We start from the raw sequence: 25150 nt of genomic DNA, 5'->3' as shown, positions 1-25150 counted from the left end.
TTTATATGTATATGCCAACACTTACATTACACTTACTAAAGTTAATTCAGTAGACAGAACCCTCCATTAATTCTAAAATTCAAAATAGAATCTAAGAAAACATATGTAAAGCACTTCCCAGTGCCTAGACCTAAGAGGACAGCAGGTTGCTTATAGAAGTGCCTACTGAAATCAAGTATTTTAAGGAATAAAATAAATGACAAGAATATTTCAAATTCTGGCTTCCACTCTTGACTCTGCTGCTAATGAGTTACCTGAACTGGGACAAAATGTGTTTCTGTTTCTTCTATTGTAACATAATGATACATAACAAAAAATGATAGCTCCTACTTCAATGGCTTGCTGTAAGAATTATATTAGATAAACCATGTAAAGTACTGAGTACAACAAATGTTATAAGCATGAAAGCAGATCATCTGTAAGTATTTAATACAGTGTCTGACACATAGTAAATATTCAATAAATATTAGCTATTATAATGAGCCAACAAATATTAATTCCAAATCTAGCCAACATCCAGCCTTTCTGAATTTGGGGGTTTCTTGTTAAACTCTGATTATGAAGGCAATTTTAAAAGTCTTTGCTAAATTAAAATTCATTTTTAGAAATACTTATACATATAAAAATGCACATAATATATTCTTAAGTGAAAAAAGGGTTATAATAGAGTATACTAAGTAGATCACAATTTTGCTTCTACAGGTATACATACATAGACAGAAAAAGAATAATTTTAAAATACAGGAATATGCCATAAAAGTAACCACAGTTTACAAATGATTTCTATTTTCTATACCTTCTAAATTTAACACAATAAATAGGTGTTACTTTTACACCAGGAAAAGTATCCTAAGGGTTTCTTGTTTGTTTATTTCAGTAACAAGATCAAACAAACATGATGATTATCAGCCAATCACACTGTCCCTACCTTTTAGTTTGGGCAAGCTGACCAATGTCTTTTGTAGGAATGCCATTTTTCCCACAAAAGAGGGAAAGCTCTTCACCATAGCTCTCCATAGGAGAAGCTATGGTAAATAGAAAATGAGGAGGAGTTAGGAGGAGGGGAAGAACAGATAACATAAGAAGCAGACCACAGAAGTTAGTGGAAACTGGAAACTGGAAGCATAAATGGAAGCAGAGAGGAGTAGCAGACTAACAGACCCTTTGTTAAAACAAGGCACCCAGAGCGGTGACTACAGAGAAGAAAAGATATCTCTGTAATCAGAGAAGCCACCTATATCATTATCATTGCCCTGGAAGGTAAATTCAGGTATTTCTACTCTTTCTCTCTCTGTTGGAAGAGTTTGCCGCCTGAAGGAACTCAACCAACAAATTTAGAAATTTGGCGTATTCACATTCTTTTGCTTATGTATTTGTATATGTGTTGTGTACACTGTCACGTAAATCTATGTGCTATATACTACTTAAATCTACATTTGCCTTTTACAGCTTTCTAACGTACAGTTTAGATATTAGTAGGGAAGTAGAGAATTATCCTTTAGAAGAACTCCCATAACACAATAAAGTTAACATGTAAAAGATTAAAATCAGAATATTTTCCTATCCAAAATAATAAATTTCCCTGGGTACTAGAGAGCCAAGATTTTCAGTAAAACAAAGCAGTATCTCCCTCATCCATAAACTACAAATCTATTCATATAGCTTTGGAAATCATAGTAAATATTTTTAAATTAAGTATTTATTTTTAGTGATCAAAATGAAAGTTTTAAATTTTTTATATTGAGTATCTTTCAACATTATATTCCAATGCTAATGAGGGGAAACAAAACCCATGGAATTTCAGAATGGAAAGAAACCAGCCAGAGTATTTCCTGTCTCTAAATTAGAATATGTGAAGTAAATACCAATCTCCCTTTTTGGAGGATTATTTTAAAAATCAAATGAAAATATAGATAAAGTGCTTAGCATGGTGCCTGCCATATAGTAAATGCCCAACATATATTATTGTTGAAATGTTTTGCTATGGTCCTCATCATTTTCTACTGGGTCTATAATATTTACTTAAAGATATTTAATAGGCAACATAAGCTGGTAATTTCTTCATGGAAAGAAATTATTATTTCTCTTCCATATAATTTCATAGAGTTGACTTGATAAACTTATATTTATCCTAACCAATTTCCCCTATCGAACTTTGCTATATCTAGGACAAAGTTCTTGTCCCATATTTTCTAAAGATTATACGTATTCTTTATAATCAATTTTAGTTAGCTCAAAACTCAGCATTAAAAACTTAATGTGCCCAATTAGATAACACCTTCTTTCCAGAAGTTTAAAAAAAAAATCTTTGTGTATATTTTATTTAATTATCCAAAAATGCTTTTAAAACACTTGTTATAGAAAAGTTGTTGCCTCACAGAGAATAGAGATGGTTTGACTCAACTATCCTCAAAAATTTCCCTCAATTTATAAAGAGATCTAATACTAACTCCAGAATAGTATTTATAAGACTTCTCAAATAGTTAAAGAAAGGGCTAAAAAATAATTTAGACTTTATAACTGGTAATGAAATACTTTCCTGTGGACTAAGTATTAAGATAAAAATAAAAGATTTAGTAATTGTTAAAAACTGTTACATTGACTGCAAGAAGTTAAGTTTAATTCACAAAAGTAAACAAGTTAATTTCATTCAAACAATTGGTTTAGGTTAAGTGAAGGCAAAGCAAAACACAAAAGCAAAAATAAAACAGAGCTATCAGAACCCATAGGTTAATAGTTCCAAAAGAAGGTTTAAGTTAGAGTCATATAATTAACAAATAGTACCTTTTTAAAGTAATTCTGTACCATCCATATAAAGACAAATTTGACAACATCTAATACAAGCACATATGCATTTACTCCCGGACCTTGCAATCACATTTATAGGAATTTATGCTAAAACTATACCTCCACAAATGATGGCCATCCAAAGAAGACTGAACAAATGGTACACCATACAGTGGAGAACTATACAGGCATTTAAAAAATAGCAATAATAATAATAATATTAAGAAAGATGCTTATGAACTATGAATATGAAATGATTTCCAGGATATAATGTTATTTGAAAAAAAAGCAAGGCACAAAAAGGCATATATAATATGCTATTTTTTCTGTAAGAAAGAAAGGGAAATATACATATATACAAATTTGCCTATATTTGCAAGAAGAAGCACATAAAGAATGAGCCAGAAACTAATAAATATTGTTACCTATAAGGTTGAGTGGGAAGAGAGTGGAAAGGATAGGAATGACAATAAGACTTTGTAGTATACTTTTATAATAATTCAAACGAATGGCATCAATGGTTACCAAAATCACTAGATTAAAAGTTGTTAAAGAACAGAATATTCATAGTCTTAAAATATTACCACATAGGTTACTTATTAACTATAAAGGGGAACATGTTCCTTACAATGTGGAGGGCTGGCAGACTCCACCTTAGCCATGTTCTAATTAGAAAAACCAATAATGGAACAATCCGAATGTAATTGCCACCTCATGTTTTACAATAAGAAATACACATGATCATCCACAATGTCCCCTTGCCAAAAATATTTAACCTAAATCTAGTTATGAGAAAACAAACACATGAATCCAGGATGTAGAATACTTCATGTGAAAACAGATACAGATTTCCCCCAAAAAAGACAATGTCAGGAAAAATAAACTGACTAAGAAGTTTAGCAATCAAATATAATGTATAAATCTTGATTGGCTCTTGTACTGGAATTTTAAAAAAATAGGTCCATAAGACATTTCAGGGATAAGCCAAAAAATTTAAATATGAACTATATATTTGGTGATAGTACTGGATTAATATTAACTTTCTTAGTTTTGATACTGGTATTTGTTATGTAGAAGAATGCCATTATTCTTCAGAATACTCTGGCAAGTGAAGAAGAAATACCATGATACCTACAACTTTCAAATAGTTTGGCAAATATGGCAAAATGCCAACATTCGGTGAATCAAGCTAAAGATTATAAGAGTGTTAATTGTACTAGTCTTTCAACATCTCTGTAGATTTAAAATTTTCTCAAATAAAAAAGTCAGGGAAGAAAAATGAGTATGCAGGATAGTTTGAAGAGAATATCAAACTGGCAACAGTAATTAGAGTAAAGGACTCCACTATTTTATTTTTACCACATAAAAAATTATGCCACCTTATTTTACATAGCTAAACCTGCCCAACACGTTTTTACCTTTGGTTGAGATTGTGTGATGTGACAATGCCACCTCAAAAGTGATAGGCATAGTAATACATTTTAATAGGTCCTAGTTGCTCTGGTAAGAAATTAAATATATTTATCCACTCACATTTACTGATTGCTTGCTACATTTCAGCCACGAGATACAGTTCAGCCCTTACAGAACTCAGTTTACTGGGTAGGGTATCTGAATTAATTTTCAGAGTATGAACAAGGTCCATCCATAAAATGTGTTAAAACTTTTTGATGTATTTTGTTGTTGCTATTAGGATGAGCACCCCCAAGAGAGGATTTTATGAAAGTGGTCAATGCTCCTATTGTATACTCACTCTCCAAACCTAGTATTCCATTAATTACTGTTTTTGAAAAATATTAGCTACTGTTCACATCCTTCAAACATGCAGATGTCATGCAAGTAGATAACTTTTTAAAGGTCAGCTTAAGAATTTGACAAAAGTAAACCAAAAATGTATGAAAATGAAATCCTATTGGTAGAATCCCGGTCTTCTCTGCAATTCTAATTTATTTTGAAGGTACTATAATATACTGTAAGTGGTATGCTGCTGTTCTGGGAGATATACATACTATTCATTCTTAAGCAAACTACTTGTAGGTTTAGCATTTTGCAAAATAAGCATTTTCATTTACAAGTTCACTCTAGGCAATCATCTTTCCTGGTACAAAAATATTTAGATTTTAAATAAATATATAAGCGAACCTATTCATCCCTTAAAATAACTGAACCCTAAAATTTGACTAATATACTTTTAAATTCAAAAAGGCAATAATGCAGGTTAGCTACTAAAAAGAATTACTATATTTATATATTTTTTTTTGCTAAAACACATCTCTTTAGTTTTTTTTAATAAAAACTATTTTGTAATAAACTATCAGAACCTAAAGTACACTAAACATAAACTTAGCTGGTCTCTTCTAATTGTTGCAGATGTTCAGATACACATTTTACATAATTATAATAAATGTGTCAGACTGTCACATTTTAGAGTAACACATCAATAACAACACTGTTTTAGAGTAACATGTCAACATATTGGTTAACAAGCCAGTTAGTTTAACCATATTCTATCCCGACTTGACAAATTATTGAAATCTAGGTGTTTTCAACTTTTCACTGACTTGTGGGACGAGATATATATTTTTTCTTATTGCTATAATTCCTAACATAGTGTTTTGCACATCACACATACTAAATACATGTGTTTTTTTAAACAAACTATGTGGTTTACCTTTCATTCATGCAAGTTTACCTTTTTATTCTCCTTGGGTCACTTCCTTGGATGTGCTTTTCAAATAACTGAATATAAAAATTATTTCAATCCTATTTGCCCACCAGATTGTTTTACAGAAAACCTCATCAATTTTCTGTGCCATTAGCAATGAAAGTATACTCATTTCACCACATTCTGCAAATACAGTATTGTCATTTGTTTATTGAATGCTGTTTAGTTTTTGGGTATGTGTGTGACGCTGCACATTAAATTTTGTGAAAACATATAAATATATACTATGTTCCTCTAATATTTTATCAACAGGAATCTTTACAAGTTCTTGTCTTACTTTTATCATTCTTGTTCTTGACATTTCAAGCAACCTTATCCAACAATTAAAATAGGTACTATAAATTTACTTCAATTTTTAAAAATGTATACTTACTGTTCCAATATCAAAATGATTTCACTTGTATTTTCATAGACTTCATGAAGATTAATTACATGGGGACAGGACTTTGCCAATTCAAGTACTGCAATCTCATGTAGAATCTCTGCTCGACAATCCTGTCCTCTTCTTCTCTTTTTCAGAAATTTTGCAGCATATTCTTGACCAGTAGATTTTGATATACATTGTCTAACCACAGCAAATTTTCCTCTGGGGGCAAAAGTGAGGACAATCCATTTTAACTTTTCCATAGAGAATAATATTAGTATAACACAGATACTGTTATACCTCCAACTCTGTCAATCTTTTCAAATATTCATGTCATCAGGAATTTATCTTTGTTCTCTTAACCTAATCAACTACTGCATGTATTTTTATAAAATTTATAGTACTATCACATGAAAATATAAATGGCAAATGTAATAACAAGATAAGACAATTACAGTTATTCTTTACTATCATATCATTAATATGATACATTACCATTATAGGGGGAGATCTAATTTGCCTACCAACTCCATGCCATACTCTTGATATAAATTATTGTGTTTAAGTATCACAACAATCCTACATAGTAAATATTATTCTGTTTGGCAGACTCCAGAGAAGATATGTATCTTGGTCTATTTTCAAAGACCAAGAGTTTCACATTAACCCTCTATGAAAAATTTTAGCTTTCCTTCAAATGAAAAAAATTAAATGCAAAAATGGGTATTTGACTTATTTACTTTTATTAGTGTAATCATTTTGCCTTTCAACATCACTTTTAACAAGCTTTGAAGCTTTCTATCACAATTTGTCAATTGTTCTACCAGAGTATCTCTTAGTATTGCTCAGTACCATGAAGCTTGTAACAGATACCAAAGGTATATACGTCTTACGGAGAGTATCCAAAGACATTTCATGATCAAGCAAGAAAATTCATTGTTATCAGTAGCTACGTACAAACACACCATTAAGGTCATGTTTATCATTTTAGGAATAAACGTGTTTTAGCTCTCTCCAATAACAGTGCTCAACATTTCAGCCAAAACTTTAAAAGACTGGCAAATGATGTATTCTAAGCCTATAGTCGCCCAAATTTTAGTTTCTCAAAGACCTAAGCTACTTTGAGTCAGACTATTTTAAGAAACTAATAAAAGCTATTGACTGCCTACCCAGAAAAGTGTACACATGCCCTTATATAGAAAGTTTTACATATAATTACAGACGGTTTCCAGATTTCAAAGACCATCCATAAACTTCCTAAGCCTGGTCCAGGGGATCCAAAATTAACACCTTCTATCCTAAGGCTCAAATGACTCACTGGATACTAACAAATCAGGTATAAATAAAAACCTATCTTTAATACACTTGGGATTTGGGGTGGGAGTCAGGGACAGAATAAATTGCCTGACTGTATTTTTACTTGCTATTCTCAAGCAGCAGGATGACAAAGATCCCTACTGTTTATATCCCAAATTTCCTCAAAATTGGTGCCAGTGAAAAGCACTGGAAACCAACCTGAGAAGGTATAGTTACTAATGCAAAAAACTATTTTTTTAAAAAAGTGGCCAAGCTATAATTTGATTCTTTTACATTTATCAAAATAAATATCAACTCAGAAAATTTGCATGCACAAACTTGATTTTTTGATAGAACTTTTCATTTAAGATTTGAGAATGCTTAATTTATTATTATTTATTTTATTTATTTATTTATTTTTTAAACATCTTTATTGGAGTATAATTGCTTTACAATGGTGTATTAGTTTCTGCTTTATGAGAATGCTTAATTTAAATTATATTTTCTTACTATATACAAAAGGAATACAAATCAATGCATTTTAATGAGCACACAAAAAAAGTTAATCAGTCCCTTTGTTTTATACTCAAACTGCCCATGTTTTATAGATTTTATGCCGGATAAACTGAGTCAAACTAAGAGTAAATGACTCATGAAAGGTCATATATGGAAATGGAGTACCACAACTTAAATTGTGGAATGTGAAATCCTAGCTTTCTGTTCTGACCATTACAAAACAATTCCTCCCTTTAAGATAGTTTTTTTTTTTAAAGAGGTAAATTCACTTTTGCCAACTCTTAGATTTAGAAGTGAAAATCTGTCTAAAACAAAAAGGAAACTTTGAGTTTTATGAAGAAATTCACCTTGTAAAACTTAGGAAACAAACCGTTTAGCCAAGAAATCTGTCCATCTGAAAAAGTTTATAGTACCAATTGTGACAATTAAGTTCTGCTGTAATTTTACAATTATATCTATAAGCCAGAATTTTCTCAGGAACAAAGAGCAAAATTAAATAATAACACTTTTACCTAATTGTTTCAGGTATTCTTATGAGGCTTACAAGTATAGTACTCATTAATGCAAAGCAAAGATGACCAAATGATATTGCTAATAATTTGCCAATGTTCACCACTAAGTAAAAGCTCCATGAGGGCAGAAACCCTATCTGTCCTAATTACTACAGTAATTATAAAATCTACACTTCGCTAACTAACACATAATAGGAACTGAATATCTGTTGAATGAATGCAAGAGTTATGAACCTACTATAGTACCATACATTGTGCTACTTTGTATACTGTACTTAAAGCATTTACATTTTTAAAGCTTATTTGAGACTTAAATAAAATTTTACATATTCATTTATGTACTGTTAAATAAGGTAAACATTTTTACCATAATTATCAGATGACTTAGGGAAAAAAAGCAAGTATTCATTTTCCATTCTAAAATGCTAATTGTCATTTAGAAGTATCAAAAATAATATTTAATACATAATGTTCCTATATCAAATTTAACAGAAACATTTAAGAAAATTTAAAACCCTTAACAATAGCACTTAATTCATACCCTAAAAAGGCAAGGCTGTCTAGATTTCCCAGCAGCTAAAATGCCTTGTTAGTTACCCTCCTACATTCTAGAATAGACAATAAAATGTGAAAGGACGGGGAGGGTAAGCCACAAAGGAAGCTGACGTTTATTTTTGCATCTGCCTCACCCTTCTAACCACAAGAAGTCCTATGAAACCTTGATTCAGTTGGGGGAGGGGTGGAAAAAACTTACCCAACATGTTAAAAAACAGGAACAATGCAAAGTTTTTTGAGAACAATCAAAAATGAACTGTTAACTTTTACATATTTTCTTCTAATTTGCTGAAGAAAAATAAATTCTAAAACACTAACATCTTAAAATTAAAAAAACTATTTATAAAGATAATTTTATAATCACCACATGCTAGAATTATATGTTTGTATGCTTCAAAATGTACGAGCCTCAGAGGAAACAAGATTATGATACTAATTTTCACTTTGCAAAAGTATGGGATAATATCAAAATTGGTAAAATACTGAAAGAATTTAAAGCAAGTTCATGGCAGATGAAAGGGCATGATTTCCAATTTATCAAGGTTTACTAATTAGACACATCAATATTTACCATGTAACTCATTAGCCCATATCAATTAAAAGAAAAAAGTTAGGTCTCTTTCATGAAGGTATTAGAAGATGAAATATTAGCCATCTGAATTGGTTTTCATCAGATTCTACCATGAATTTTCGCTCTAAAATGTTGTATACTGAGTCAAGTTTATGACTGTGATTTATGATGGCACCCCATTTACAAAACAACTTAGAATTATTAATATTGTTCTCAAAGTTTAAGTTATTAATATTGTTCTCAAAGTTTAAGTTCTCCGAAACCCTCAAAGAAAAAAAATTAGTCTTTCTAGCTCTGACACAGGCTATCTCAATAAAGTTTTGTTGTATTCTAGATGATAAGATATTGGCAATACTGTGTCCATTCTAGACTTTCTCATTTTAAAACTGATGATGAAAAAAGTACAAAGTGGTCCAGAAGAGGATAACTGGATCAAGGAAGGCTGTCTGAAAATCAGGTCATAAGATTACCATTTAAGGAAACTGGCAACATTTTGCTATATTCAAATCTCTGAAGGGTTTTTACATGGACATTATATGCAGCTACAAAAGGAGAACTATGTATAGTGGGTAGAGGTTAGCAGAATAGAAAACAGAATTCTGTGCCTAAGAGGTGCCCAGAAAATGGAACAGACCATTCTGAGGTAGTGAGTTCTGTATCACTGAAGCATTCAAATTGAGGCTGGGTAAAAAACTTGTCAGGAAATTTTTAGAAAAGACTGCTGCACTGCATTAAAAAATTACATTAGAAGGCCACTGACCACTTAAGTCCTTCCAATGTAAAGATTCTATGACTATTTAATGAATAGTGAGATACAACTAAAAGAACACTTACTCTTTCCTGTATAATGCAAAGAGAAATAATATAGATTTAGAACTAAACTATTTCTTGAAAACATTCTGAAAGGGTTTTGAAACTATATTTTATAAAAAAATAAACCATTAGAAGACTCAAATATTTTGCACACAAAATTAAAAAAATACGACAGGAATACTGAAATATGCTTTCACATTTAGTTCTTAGTCTGATGAGGTAGATATTATCACCCTAATCTGCAAAAGAAAGACTGCATCCAATATCTGATAAGCGAAAAAGCCAGGACTAGCCTTTATCCTTGACATAAAAGACCACCAAGAATAGAATTACTTGCCATGGTTCAGTCAATTTTTGTTTTCACATTGAGATTTTCAAAGATAAAAAATCATTCACACTTTTACTGTGCATCTATCAATACAAACACGGACTTTTACCATTTTAATGTAAAAATCAAACTGAAGACAGAAAATGATCACCATCTTACCACCCTTTGTTAAGTGTTTTTAATTTAAAGCTCAAAATGCTGAATATATGACAAATTATTTGGTATATCTTTTGTAACTTTCATATATATTAAAATGGTAGCGCTAAATGGTCTCATAATCTCAGTTCACTCCTTAGTCTTTTTTTTTTAATTTTTTTAAATTTTATTTATTTATTTATGGCTGTGTTGGCTCTTCGTTTCTGTGCGAGGGCTTTCTCTAGTTGCAGCAAGTGGGGGCCACTCCTCATCGCGGTGCGCGGGCCTCTCACTATCGCGGCCTCTCTTGTTGCGGAGCACAGGCTCCAGACGCGCAGGCTCAGTAACTGTGGCTCACGGGGCTAGTTGCTCCGCGGCATGTGGGATCTTCCCAGACCAGGGCTCGAACTTGCATCCCCTGCATTGGCAGGCAGACCCCCAACCACTGCGGCACCAGGGAAGCCCCACTCCTTAGTCTTAAGGAATTTATACCTTCGTTAAACCAAAACAGATTAGTATCAGTGTAAATACAGGTTTTACTTACAGTACATGCATTGTTTGTCATACAGAATTATACTATCTAATATGAGTTAATTCATTTTGTTTAGAAAAGAGGAGAATTTCCATATTTATTTTTTTTAGCCCAGCACAATATCCTAAGAATTAAAAATTTGTTTATTCACCAAAAACTTCTACGACATTCTACTAAATACTTTACAAATATTAACTAGTTTAATCCACACAACAGCCATATAAAATAGATAACAATTATCTTCATCCCTGGTTCTCAGATGAGGAAACTACAGAACCAAGAGGTACAGTAATTTAATTGAGGTTAAATAGTAAATGGCAGAGCCCAAACTTGGATGTGGCAGTCCACTGTGCTAAGCTGCCTCTTCCCATGCACAGCCTCAAGTAAGAATCCTGACTTCCTACCATGGGCTCTGAAGCGAGGTGGGATGTATCATATATGCTCACCAACCCTCCATGGATTTGATTTCCAAGTCAGTTAAGAATAAACCCTGTATAACATCAGCAGAGATGAGGACTTTTCTTTCTAATCACTGCAAAATAATAATCAAGTGAGTTTTATGAAAGTATAGACACAGAAATCCTAAATGTGAATTTAAACACATACACATCAAAAGTTTCCTTACCTTCCTAGCTCTTTGGATGTAAGTGTATAAAAACTATTAAAGTTTTCCATTTTAATTGGAGTTTGAGGAGTTGTGGTTAGCAAGCCCGAAATACTTCGACACTCAAATCTTCTCCTCAACATGTTAGATAACTCTCAGGTAGGCTTCTTCAGTCACTTATTTTTACCTATTTAAAAAAAGAGAAGATGCAGGATATAACTTAAATGCATTTAAGAAAAAAAAAAGATGTTATCTCAGATAGGATGTGCGTTATATTGTACAGCTCCAAATATAGCTATAAGATACAACCAAAAAAAAAAAAAAAAAGAAAGAAAGAAAGAAGATTTAAGAGCATATTCTACCCAGAAGGAAGAAAAACAAAAAGCATACACATAAACTAGTATCACCTCTATGGTACTTGAACTAAGTTACTGACTTCATTTCAGAATAAAACTACTGAAAAATCCTGTAAGACCTCCCAAATTCTAAAAAAAAACGGTTAAAATAAAATTATAATAAAATCATTCAATTTCATTTTTAAACTCTCATTCTTTAGTTATATCTTCACATAACAAGATAAATTTAACACAGCACAGTAATGATTATTCATTTTAAATTTAATTTCACATGGCCAAACAAATTTGACGGTAAAATCACATGTTGTGAGTTATGTTACTGACATGTGAATGACTACAAGAAATGGACTTGTTTCATAGGCCTTAGAGGCAGAACATAGCACAGAGCCTGCTATGCATGAAGAGCTCTATAATTTTGTTGGATGAGTGAGTGACCACACATAAAGCCTTATTCTAGAGTTCTAATCTAAAGCTCATATTTATCTGGAACTTTATGATATTTATGAGTATTCAGTTTTAACATTAAAACTACTATTTCATATTAATTGAATTCATATAATAACAGCAGACTATATATTTTAAGATATGCTTGACTTTTCTGCTATGCCTATCTAATAAGAAATCCAGTATTATTCTTCTAGTACCCTCTTATAAGAACCCCCTAAGCTTCTGTTCCTTCTCTGACACATTTTTCCTCCCCTTATTTCCTACTTGACATGTTCTTTTCTTTATCTTCCTAAATTCAAATGCCATCTATATTCAACTTAGCAAGTACGCAGTATGATCAGAGGAGAGTGTTTTCAGTTTCTGTGGCCTTTGAAAAAACAAAGCCCTAACTAGTTTTGAGGTACATCTCTAGTATTCCAAAAGTAGCAGTGTAGAATTCTGAAAATAACATTTGGACTGAATCACATCTGGGTCTGAATCCCATTTATCCATCACACCAGCTATGAGACATTTAACTTTGCTAACGTTATGGGGTGAATTATGTCCCTTCCCTCAAAATTCATACGTTGAAGTCCTAACCCCCTAGTACCTCAGAAAGTGACTGTATTTGGAGAAAGGGTAATTAAATTAAAATGAGGCCATTAGGGTGTGCCCTAATCCAAGAGGACAGGTGGCCTTATGAAAAAAATGAGATTAGGATACAGAAACACGTAGAGGGAAGATCATGTGAAAACATAGGGAGAAGCCCATCCATAAGAAACCAGCCCTGCTGACACCTTGATCCCAAAATTCTACTCTCCAGAGTTGTAAGAAAATAAATTACTATTGCTTAAGTCACCCAATGTACAGTACTTTGTTGTGGCAGCCTAGCAAAATAATACAGTGACTTTAAAAAAGAAAGAAATATTTCAAATGTGTAGGAAGGGATACAAATACAACAAACACTTGGGGTTTTCAATCTTATTACTTTGCCATATTTTGTTTAAATTAAAAGTAAATAAGGCAACATACACACAGAGTCGGTCCCTTCTTTCCATCCCACTAGCACTGGGTAGGAGAGCTTAATCATCTCCTTGCCAACATTTGCCCCATTCAGACAGTTTTGTGGTTTAGTTTGCATTTCTCTGATGACTAGTGAGGACAGCTTCAATTCTGCTGCCCCAAAAGTATGGATGAATTATAGAATGTATCTTGCAGTACTCTAAATATTAAAAATTAAAATATGATGAACTCATGTAGAATCACACTGGTACAGTGCTAGTTATGAAAGTACATCATGATTGTTCAATAAATAAACACTGTTAATATTCTACTGAAAGATACTCTCCACACAGTCCTCTGCCATTGTTGAATAGCTGTACCCTATATTTCCATATACAAAACTCTCACCCTAAGTTAGCTTAAACTCAACTCTTAAATTCTGTCTTTTTATTCTGTTTTGATGAACTATTTGTATATTTTTAGTTCTGATGGCGCTCAGTTTCATTGGTCATATATTCTTCTCTGAAAAATCAATACGATTACCAATTTCTATGCTCAACCTTTTTTTTTTTTTTTTTTTTTTTTTTTGCTGTACACGGGCCTCTCACTGTTGTGGCCTCTCCCGCTGCGGAGCACAGGCTCCAGACGCGCAGGCTCAGGGGCCATGGCTCACGGGCCCAACCGCTCCGTGGCATGTGGGATCTTCCCGGACCGGGGCATGAACCCGTGTCCCCTGCATCGGCAGGCGGACTCTCAACCACTGCGCCACCAGGGAAGCCCCTATGCTCAACCTTTTTTTCTTCAGGTCATCTTTGGACTTTTAAGATTTTTTACCCTAAATTTAAGTCTATGAATTTGCATGCTTATGACCACATTTATGTTATTAGCATATATATAGAAAGAAGGGATATACCTGTATTATAGATACAAATTGGGCTACATTCCCAACATGGTTCTAAATCAGGCCTTAGGAAACAGCACAAGAACATGTCAAATTCACTCATATAGAGAGAGTACAGGCTCTTGATTCTAAGATGTTCACCTCATCTAGATTCTAGAATCTAAGATGTTTATCTCATGCTGTAATATATCAGCTAAAAAGTGATCTACTCATACGAATCTAGTAGAATGGAGATATATTTTATAAATAATTATTTTCTGTTCTCAAGTTTCAAAAGAATCAATATGGATCTTAGATATAGTCAAAGACATGTTTAATGAAGCATGATTTATAATAGTTAAAAAAATAAAAAGCCTGTAGAATGAATGAATCCCAAAGTCCAACAATAGGGAAATGGCTAAATATACCTAGATAATAGGATATTATATACCTAATAAAAATTGTGCTTTCAAAGAATATTTTTAACTCATATAATACTAAATGAAAAAAGGAAGACAAAATTTTACATACAGTATGATAATTTTGTCATATAAAGTATATGTATTTGTTATATATAATTTTTGATATATGTTACATAATTTTGTTAAATATAAAAGCAAATAGAGGAAAATACTAGAAAACTATGGCAACATATTAACAGTGGTTATCTTTGGGTGGTGAGATTATGGCAGTATTTATACTTTCCTGTGTTTAAGTTATCTACACCAAGCAGGTATAGACGAAAACTAATAAATGCCTTTGGGTAAAAAAGATGGCTTTGAATATATATGACTAGACTCTAAACGCAGAAACTTACCCATTTTTAACAGCAAAACATATCTCTTTACACATTAAGTGTTACTTGGCTGGAAGTTCATGAGCCATTATTGCTCAGGTTTTTTAAGGCCTCAACGTTTTCTCTGCATTTATTTAGAGCATATGGTATTCATTATCCAAATAACAGGTCTGTTCTTATGCAAAGACCATATAAGCATTTAGAGTAAATACTAAGCAAGAATTAATACCTTGTTTAATACTGCATAGAAAGAACAATTTCATAAATTCTGAATTAATGTTATAGTTATAATTCTATATAATGAATAATAATTTGTAACCTTAAGACATATGCCTTTATTATATCACTTGGTGAAAATCCAGATTCATCCCAGGATCCCTCCAAAAAAAAATCCAAAATGTGATATCCAAAATATAATACTAATAGATATTAAGTTTTGTAATACCTATTCAGTTATATTAGAAGGAAAAAAAACTTACCTTTTTTAAAAAAAGGATTGAAATAAATAGTGATAATACAAACAGGGCCTATTAATCAAGCTACTTAATAGCATTTCCTAATACTAGACATTGGCTTGTGTTTAATTTTTTATCTAACAAATTTTCATCCCCTCACATGTACTGTTGGTCATCATAATGGATGAATGGACCATGGTATTTGTATATTTGTATGATTATAAATGCAGCTGAAAACAGCATTGGGTAATCAGCAGTTTTTAAAATACATGTTAGTATAAAAATCATTTTCTGAATTGTGATATATTTTACTGTCTCTGAATATGCTGGAAACACAAGCCATGTCTCAGAAAAAAGGAAAAGTACATTTCTGAAGGTTGAACTTTAAGCTTATCTACTTATTGCAAATATACCTATACTACAAACTGCCTTAGGGATCCATATAGCATCCCTTAAGTGTAGCTTCTTTCTATTTACTGCACTTGCACCAGTTGCCACAGTCTAGATATTTTTTCCATTTCCTCTCCTTTGGCCAATTTTGCATATAGTGGAGCAAGAATGTCACCTTTGTCCACCAATCCCTCCACAAACAGCTTGTTGCCCTTCATATAAGATTTAATCCTTGGGCACAAGAAGGTTATCAATCAGCTGTCTTTCCTTGCATCTTCCTAAATTTCCCACTGAATCCTCTTTAACTCCAACAATCACAGATCTTTTCTTCTTTTCTACCATAATTCACAGACCTATAACTGATTCTAAATTACCAATAGGTCTCACTCCATTTGAAATTCATCTCATAACACTATTAGGCTATACTAATAAAAAATCTCAAGGGACTTAGTACGTAAATTTGTGTGTGTGTGTGCGCACACATGAGTAGGTACACAATCATAGACACAATCAGGCACTAAAATCAGGATAATAGAAGAAGGCAAGATACAATTAAGCTTCCAATTACACAGTACTATCAATACTAGGAAAAATGGCGTCTCAAGTTTATTTGAAAAGTTTTTTTTCATTAACTCCCATTACAATAATCACAATAAGAATTCAGATATGGATCAGTGAAGGAAGGAAAAAAGGAAATGTTAGGCTTGATCTGGGCCTTAATTTACTTGAAGGGAGAAAGCAAATGTGATGTGATCAAAAGTAAGATAAACAGTCCCTATAAACCTCTAAATAGCTCTATTTAAAAATATTCATCACGATATTCATTTCAAAGTTATCATATAAAAATGAATAGACTAGAATACATCATATAACACTAAATAAAAACATCTAGAGAATTAAATTATCTGCTTTGATCCTTGCATTACCTTCCCAGTACCTACAAGTTCAAGTCCTTATAGCATGCACACAAAGCCTTTGAGGCCAGGTACACACCAGCTTCATTTCCTGCCACACTTGTAGCTCATCTTTTGCCTCCACATCTCTCGTATACTCTTCTGTATGAACATCCTTTCTACCTTTCTTTAAATGCAAAAACTCTTTGTATGCACCCTTCTTGCCTCAACAAAGAATGTCATCTCCCCCCAGGAAGCTTTGCCTAAAACCCACAGGTTGCCTTTAATGCCTGTCCTTTATGCTCCAAATAGGAGGAACCTTGACATACCTCTTTACCTCAACATGTAACATGTTAGACTGCAATTATATTTAGTGTCTGAAGGGTTGCAACCATTTGCTTTCATGCCTAAACTCCCAGCATGGTGTCTGGCACCTGGTAGGAATTTTTAAAAAATGTCTGATGAACTGAATTGTTAAGAATTATGAAATATAGCAAGAAGAATTTTTAGGTACATCTCATATCTTCAAGGGTTTAGCAGAACTTGAGATCCATCTTGAAATTATCATATTGGAGCTTCAAGTGCAGCTAATCTCTGCTTAATTCAGTATTTGGCTAAATAAAATAAGAAATATTTTAAATTGCTATCACAGAACTTCAGTTCTAAACAGGATAGCCATAGTCTGGAAACATGGATAAAATTATAATATCATATATTGTAATATAATACCAACGGGCCATTTATTTTGTATTTACCTATCTTTCCAAACTAGGGGGCCACATGTTACAATACCTACTTCAGCTAAGAATATCAATATTTTAAGAGCTGCCTCAATCAGGAAATCGAGATACTTGTCCTGCCAAGGACTGATAAATCAAGATCTTCATGAGGTAAATTTGAAAGGCAATGGAAAGCAAAGTAAGGTACAAGATGAGAGGGAAAAAAACTTTTTCTTTCTACATTAGCATTTATAGCTACCAAGTTTTCCCTAGGAAACAGAGGAACTGGAGATTTATTTATCTAGAATCCATCAAAATAAAGGAAGAACTTTCTGCTAGTGTGGCAAAAGGATCCATTTTTAATTAGTCATTGATCAGAAGCAAAGGTATTTGTGTAGGGAAAGGGATGATGATGATTTTCAATTTCAAGGAAGAGACTGTTCCTTATATGTATTCTACTAACAGGTTTGTTTGTTCTATTAAGATTGAATAGAAAGCATAATTCAAGAATTTAATCCTTTGAAAATCATAACAGGAAGCCAGCTAACTGACTCTAGTCTAACCAGTCTAGTATATACTATCCAAGGGCTAAAGTCCCAGGTAATGACCCCAGGCCTGATTCTGTGCCACGACAGGTAAGGCCAGGTGCTGTCTCTTCTACCTTCAGAAGGAGAATTAAATCCTATAATTATGGACCAGGATGGAAAGATGTTGAAAATGGAAATATAGTGGGCCAACAAACATACAGTGCTTGTCATTCATCAGATGGAAAATTAAGTTTCTGTTGTAAAATAAAGCACTGTTTACTTACAGCATCTCTGAAGTACTGTTTATTCAGTAAGTATTACAATGCAAAACAGAATATGATCCTCGGATTACAGATGAAACTATCATCTCACTGTTAATATTAAGATTTTTAAATGCTTCAAGTATAACTATTCCCTCTTTTGAAGAAGTTGCAAAGGGTCCAGGGTGCAGCGACACATTGCATATAAATATTAAAAGAAACTGACTAGTTTAGATGTTTAAAGTGGCACTGAAGTTCAAGGTTAAATATATTTGGGGGAAAAAGGATAAATTAAAGAAATAAAAAATGAACAAAGTATGTCTTGAAAATTACATTTGTCACAACATATTTATATAAAAATATGCGACTTAATTCCTAAGTACATTTGTTATTTGTCTATTATCAAAGAAATGTCCTTTGATAATAGTCTATCATAGAATATAAAATACTTAAAAACAAAATCATTGAGGGGTGGTCCAGTGGTTAAGACTTCGCCTTCCAATATGCAGGGGGTGTGGGTTCGATCCCTAGTCTGGGAGCTAAGATCCCACATGCCTCGTGGCCCAAAAAACAAAAACCCAGAAAACGTAAAACAGAAGGAATATTGTAACAAATTCAATAAACACTTTAAAAATGTTCCACATTAAAAAAAAATCTTGGGCCTCCCTGGTGGCGCAGTGGTTGAGAGTCCGCCTGCCGATGCAGGGGATACGGGTTCGTGCCCCGGTCTGGGAGGATCCCATATGCCGCGGAGCGGCTGGGCCCGTGAGCCATGGCCGCTGGGCCTGTGCATCCGGAGCCTGTGCTCCGCAAAGGGAGAGGCCACAACAGTGAGAGGCCCAAAAAATCTTTAAAAAAATCATTGAATTTTGTCATCAATATTGTGGAAAATTAAAATAACTAAAAAATTTAAAGTTTTCACAAGTGGAAAGTAAGTACATAAATGACTTAATGTCTTTGACACAATCAATACCCACAGAACACAAAGAATTCTTTAAAAAAAAATTAATCAAAATCCTTTAAAAGCAGTACCTCTAGAAACACTGTCCTACTTAGCTGCCAATTTTTTTTACAGGAAATATGCACTGCAATATAATATACGTGCAACTGTAAGACAATTTTAGGATTAAGTGAAAGTGTCAGCAATCGATTTCCTTGATTCCTGGGTTTTAAATTAGGTCTCTAAGAGAAAAACAGGGAAATTTTGATACGGAAATTCTCTCTTACAATTATCAAACAGCTTCAAAAACAAAGCTTTTAAAACATATTTAAATGTTTACTTAACACCAGTAAAACACTGTCAGTGCCAAGTCTAAAGATAAAATTGGAAACATGCCATAAAATGCCCGTACCTTCTTCAGCTTTGCTATTAATATGCTGACACAGTGATCAATTAGTCGTCCCAATGTTCCTAAAAACTGATTCTATCTTAACCAAATTGTAATTCACGATTCAATGAGCCCAAGAGAAACTACAACCATTCTGTCCACACACAAAAATGAAAGGCCTTCAATAACACAATTTTTACTTTTAAAACTTGAACATATTGTCATGCAAATACATTTCACTTCAATTTCAAATCCATAATTCAGAAAAATGATGTAAAATGCATGATATGTACCTCAAAAATAAAGCAGCTATTAACAACTTCAGTTATTAAAATATAAGAAAAACTTTAAAAAACTGAACATCTGCTCAGAGGAGGATGAAAGGGGAAGAAGAGAGGTTTTAAACTAGGACACTGCTTCTATGGACTAGCTGTTTCAAAAACACACAATTTTACGGGTATGTGGTTTAACATTTATAAAACAAACATTCTAGAAGTTGTTGAAAACTACTTCTGGACAGTTTACTATAAAACTATAAAATGGTGAATCAATGACAAAGTAGGTTTATCATCTTTTCCTTTAATAAAATTGTGCTCTCGGGCTCAAAATGCCAAGTTACATTTGCTGCCACTTGCCCAATCATCTCAGTAGACCATGCTGTCTCAGGGCACATTCTCAAAGGCTTGAGAACCTAAAGGGGTGACACCATATCAAACATCACTGCTTATCATCAGTACCAGGGATGTAAACATTACGTTGGCAAAACAATCAGTGAATGTGACACACAGACCTAATATAATTGAATTCTGATCAGCATGTGGCTTTAAAATGTTTCCTCTTCCTTAATTTCAATTTGCAAATTGATGTTGGAGGGCCTCTAGTCCCATCACAGACAGAGGAAGAACGAACATCAGCTACCAGCTGCCCATAAAGTCTCTTTCAACTTCGTCTCTACTTGCCCCTCTAAGGGAATTCAAATGAAGAGCTTTTCCCTACACTAAAACAAAGAGCTGGGTAAATGTCAAAATCGTAGCCGTCACGTAGTTGTATAGTTTGAGGATGGGTCGTGTACCCTTTGCGGTTTACATGGCGTCAAAATAAAACCAGATTGCTGGAAATCACAGAAACAACTGCAACTCGACTTCTCTATTCACTGACTTTAAAAAACTGTTCACAAGTAGTAACTGAAAATCCCCCATAAGATGAGCACAAACTTCTCTCCATACGAAAGACAGCTGTGGGCAGGACGTGTCCCTGAGTCCAGATGTGAACACGTCCTGTGCCTACACCACAGCTGTGAACTCGGCAGGGACCTGAAGGGACCACGTTGACGCGACGTGGAAGGGACGCGATCGAGCCGGTCGCGAAGGGGGCCCCCACGGGACACGACCCAGGGAGAGTCCGTGCCGGCCAGGCGACGGCGCGCACACACACACAGTCAGACAAACAGACACACAAACGCGCGCGCGCGCGCGTTCCCCGGGCTGAGAAGGGTACTGGGAGGACCAGCCGCCGCTCCCAGCGCCGAACCCGAGGGAACCAGGGAAGCAGGACTCCAGCCGGAATGCGGAGAGGGATTCGGAGCAGTCGGGCCACCTGGGGGCGGCGGTGTCTGAGCCCATCTTCCCCAGGCCGGGGGTCAGAGGGGACCCCGGATCCGCCCACGCCGCCTGGATCCCTCCTCGGAACCCCTCCCACGTTCTGGGTCTCTGTTCCACGGGTAAAGGGGGCTGGTTCAGGGGTTTGGAGTCGCAGCCCCGAGTCCACCCGCCAATCCCGGCAGGACCACGGACGCGCGAGGCGGAAGACACTGACCGCTCAGGCAGCAGCAGGTTCTCCCGAGGCTGCCCCCTCCAAGGGGGCTCCAGTCCCGCCCCACGCAGGTGGGCACGACAAGACGCGTTCTCCAGCTCTAGCTCCGTGAGGTGCCAGGTAGCTCCGAGCGTGGCAGGACCCACTTTTACTCTTCTGGACAACGGCCAACAGTTGTGACCTGACCTCCCTGTGAGGTGGCTCCCGGCTACGGCCGCGAAGACGGTGACGGAAGGTTACAGTTGAGGTTTGAAAACTGCAGCCGCGTTGCGGGGCAGAGCTGTAGGCTAGAACCCACCCCCTCGGTCGCGAGAGCCAATCCGAGCGCGCCTGGAGGGCTGGGCTGTCACGTGAGGAGAGGGCGGGGCGCCGGCCAGCGGCGCGTGCTGCGAGGCGGGGCTCAGTGGTGAGGGGGTGCGGCCGCCGCCCGGCGTCGGAAGCTGGGCGGAGCGGCAGAGCAGGTGGGGCGCGCTCTCGTAATTGCGGCGAGAAAGGAGTGAGGAGGGCGCCAGCCTGACTGCGCACGGGGCTGTAACTCCGACCTAGTGCATCCCGGCCTTCAGAGTGGCAGTCCACGAGGCGTGAATATCTGAGACTGGGGAAGACGGAAAGTTAGTCGCTGCTTCTGACTCATTCCCAAACTTCTGTGCCTGTTTTCTGACTCTTCCCGGTCGTCTTCCTTATCACCTGAACACACTCGGCCAGTGGAGAGTCCAGTTTGCTCTAACTCGGCAAGCATCAACATCGCTGGGGGATTTATGGAACTTGGGCCCCACCGCTAAAGTCCGCTCCAGCGAACTGAGTTCTTCTGAGGCATGGTTGAAGGCAGTGAAAAGAGAGTCCAAATAAGATGAATTGCTGTTTTTGCATATAGGGTACTAAGGGAAAAGACGAATGTTCCTCAGCAAGCTACTCAGGATCTGTTATCTCTTCGAGAGAATGAAAAATTTGAAAGTCCTGTGCAAGACACAACTGCGGGTTTTTTGTCTGTTCTATATAATCTAGGGTTGGTTGCAAAGTATATTTACAGTAATTGTAGAACACTATTGAGAAAATATATTGGGAGGGGAATCGTTCTCTTTCAAAAGACTTCAACACTCAGTCAACATTTAAAGAGGAGATTTTCTTGTTCTATCCCAGTAAGCCAAGCAAATTCCCATCAAGCCGTCCATTTGCTCTTCCGTACTGTATGCTTCCCAAAATAAGTGCATAAAATGCCTCATAGTCATCTACTCCTCTCCTTGCTGTTACTTAACTAACTCATCCCAGTTTGATGTGTCTAGTCCCTAAACCTTGTCACTTGGAGAGTATTGCTTCCATCCATCTATTTTCTTGTTGCTAACAATTGGACTGACAAGTTAAGATGGAGGGGAAAAAAACCCTGCATGCTGAAATGGACTTTGCAGCTATTATTATCTAAGAATCCACAAACAGTGAGACTGTCCCCATCTTTTCTTTGATGAACACAGGGGTGGTTCCTAGAAGTCTCAGCACCAGCAGTGGAGCCAGTAACCTCCGGAAATCTCACGACCGCAGCATGGCAGTGATTTCTGTTTTGCCCGTGCACACGCGTGTGTGTGTTTAACTTTGGACCTCCTGAGTATCAACACTTGATCAATAGCCAGCTCTTAGCAATCTCCTCACACTCAGTCTATCTTCCCTTCTGTCACCAATCCCATCTAACCACATCACTTCACACCTAGATGCAGACCTTTCTCTCTCCTGTCACTGCTTTAAACCAACCATCCGCGTGGTCACAGGTCCTCTGCTCTAACCCATCATCCTGCTAGGCTGACAGGCTTTTTCATGTCTTGTTTTTTCCTGCCTCTGCCTAGGCTCCAACTTTTCACCATCCTCCTCATCAGCACCTGTTCATCAATTTCCAACTTGAAGAGGTTACCCCCTCCAGAAATCACAAATCTTTGCTGATTTCTACTTGCCACCCCCAGCCCGATCACCTCTTTTCCCTCTGTCCCTAGGTGCAGGGCTTATACTTGTTCCGTGTTTCTCTTATGCCCTGAAATAGATGGTTAACCCTTGTGCCTGATGTCAGATTTGCCAGCTAGGATTTAGCTCACTCTATCAAGGACATTCAGCTACTTACTTGGCCTCAGTCACTGTGGTTCAAGTAACGAGGAACTCCTGGTGCTGAGGAGCAGACTGTACCATCTGTGACCTTGCAGTAAAATTCAGGAGTCAGCACATCCCTTCATCCTACCTCATTTACCTAAAGTCATTCATAGCCCTGTCAAAGGTGCATGTTCTTGCTCTCCTTCCCTTGAATGGGAAACCCCCATGTGACCTAATAGTCATTCTGTAGTCATTGCCTCTGACTGCACAGTTCATTAAATTGACCCTTGAACGCCACATACTGACCAGAGATGGTGCTTGTTATGGGCTGAATATGTTTCCACCAAATTGATACATTGAGGTCCTAATTCCCAGTACCTCAGAAAACGACTGTATTTGGGGACAGGGCCTTTAAAGAGACAATTAAGGTAAAATAAAATTGTATAGGTGGGGCTTCCCTGGTGGCGCAGTGGTTGGGAGTCTGCCTGCTGATGCAGGGGGCGCGGGTTCGTGCCCTGGTCTGGGAGGACCCCGCGTGCCGCGGAGCGGCTGGGCCCGTGGGCCGTGGCCGCTGAGCCTGCGCGTCCGGAGCCTGTGCTCCGCAGCGAGAGAGGCCGCGGCAGTGAGAGGCCCGTGTACCACAAAAAAAAAAAAAAAAAAAAAAAAATTGTACAGGTGGGCCCTAATCCGAGACAAAAAGATTACACCATCAGGAAAATGAAAAGGCAGCCTACTGAATTGGAGAAAATGTTTTCAAATCATATATCTGATAAGGGGTTAATATCCAAAATACATAAAGAACTCATACAACTCAACAGCAAAAAACCCAATCCGATTAAAAAATGGGCAGAAGATCTGAATAGACATTTTTCCAAAGAAGATATACAGATTGCCAACATGTACTTGAAAAAAACACTCAACATCACTAATCATCAGGGAAATGCAAATCAAAACCATAATGAGATATCACCTCTCACTTGTCAGAATGCTTATTATCAAAAAGATAAGAAATTACAAGTGTTGGCGAGAATGGGGAGAAAAAGGAACACTTTTGCACTGTTGGTGGGAATGTAAATTGGTGAAGCCACTATGGAAAACAATATGGAGTTTCCCCAAAAAATTAAAGATAGAACTGCCTTATGATCCAGAAATTCCACTTCTGGGTATTTATCTGAAGAAAATGAAAACATTAACTGGAAAAGATATATGTGCCTCCATGTTCATTGCAGCATTATTTACAATAGCCAAAATATGGAGACAACCTAAATGTCCATAGATGGATGAATAGATAATGCTGTATGTATATGCAATGGAATATGATTCAGACATAAAAAGGATGAAATCTTGCCATTTATCCAATATAGGTGGACCTCGAGGGCATCATGCTAAGTGAAATAAGTCAGAAAGACAAAGAAAAATACTGTATCATCTCACTTATACATAGAATTAAATATAAAACAGTACACACTCACACAGTCACACACTCACACACCCACAC

General features: G+C 35.8%; 1 protein-coding gene across 1 annotated transcript in view; it reads right to left on the bottom strand.

Moving 5' to 3' along the window:
* The window catches only part of STK17B (serine/threonine kinase 17b), a 31935-nt gene extending 10084 nt beyond the window's left edge, over positions 1 to 21851 (bottom strand). The window contains exons 1-3 of the mRNA XM_060107107.1: positions 21586 to 21851; positions 11760 to 11925; positions 5886 to 6098 (exon numbers count right to left, since the gene is read on the bottom strand). Coding sequence (XP_059963090.1) covers positions 5886 to 6098; positions 11760 to 11881 — 335 coding nt within the window. The 5' untranslated portion in view covers positions 11882 to 11925; positions 21586 to 21851. The remainder of the gene's footprint in view (positions 1 to 5885; positions 6099 to 11759; positions 11926 to 21585) is intronic.
* Positions 21852 to 25150: the final 3299 nt, after the last annotated feature.

The sequence above is a fragment of the Mesoplodon densirostris genome, chromosome 8, assembly GCF_025265405.1.
Source record: "Mesoplodon densirostris isolate mMesDen1 chromosome 8, mMesDen1 primary haplotype, whole genome shotgun sequence".
In the NCBI taxonomy this organism is placed as follows: Eukaryota; Metazoa; Chordata; class Mammalia; order Artiodactyla; family Ziphiidae; genus Mesoplodon; species Mesoplodon densirostris.
The sequence above is the reverse complement of the archived record's forward strand: the minus strand, read 5'-3'. Positions and strand labels throughout refer to the sequence as shown.